The sequence below is a fragment of the Penaeus vannamei genome, chromosome 5 (genome assembly GCF_042767895.1).
Source record: "Penaeus vannamei isolate JL-2024 chromosome 5, ASM4276789v1, whole genome shotgun sequence".
Classification (NCBI taxonomy): Eukaryota; Metazoa; Arthropoda; class Malacostraca; order Decapoda; family Penaeidae; genus Penaeus; species Penaeus vannamei.
In genome coordinates, this window is record NC_091553.1 from 5450083 (window position 1) to 5450696 (window position 614).

The 614-nt window shown below is 40.1% G+C and overlaps 1 protein-coding gene across 8 annotated transcripts in view; it reads left to right on the forward strand.

The window, feature by feature from the left end:
* Positions 1-229: 229 nt before the first annotated feature.
* Positions 230-614, forward strand: part of LOC113802802 ((E3-independent) E2 ubiquitin-conjugating enzyme UBE2O) — a 30221-nt gene continuing 29836 nt past the window's right edge. For all 8 annotated transcript variants that reach the window (XM_070121751.1, XM_070121756.1, XM_070121753.1 and 5 more), the window contains exon 1: positions 230-477. In XM_070121751.1, coding sequence (XP_069977852.1) covers positions 268-477 — 210 coding nt within the window. In that variant the 5' untranslated portion in view covers positions 230-267. The remainder of the gene's footprint in view (positions 478-614) is intronic.

Here is a 614-nt window from a genome sequence, read left to right on the forward strand (position 1 = left end):
TGTCGTGCATTAAGTAGTACGACTGATGACACGACCTTCATTGGCTGTCATCTAGCCGTGTCGTCTGCTACGCCAACAACAAGAGAATCTATGTTATTTATAAATCCTAAATGCAAATTAAAACGATTTCATCAGCTAATCCCGTTATTTTATCAACTGGTTTAAGAAAAATTCTACTTAGAACATCTTTTGAGGAATATTGATTTTTGATTTCCTCGATACACGTGCATTTAGACCCTCACACGAGACGTTGAACCTTAGTCAAACATGGCGCAGGAGTATCAATACTTTTACGAAGATGAAGTCTACAGATTTAACAAAAAGGGGAAGCTCGAACTTGGAATGGTACTTGAAAATGCCGAGTTTGTGTCTAGTGATGAGGAATTTGATGTGGACGAAGAAGATAAGGTAACGAAGGGCAGCATTAGGGTGGCATGGTACCCTAAGGGAGAGGAGCAAGTTCTTCAGGAGCGAAAGGTAGGGCTTAAATGCACTCATTTTTCTCTTTTATTCAGAGATGAACTCATTAAAGGTGACCAAAGACACTGGGAGAGGTAGACGATTGGTTCAGAAGGGGAAATTGGGTTGAAAGAAGTTCATTTACAGATAGGTGT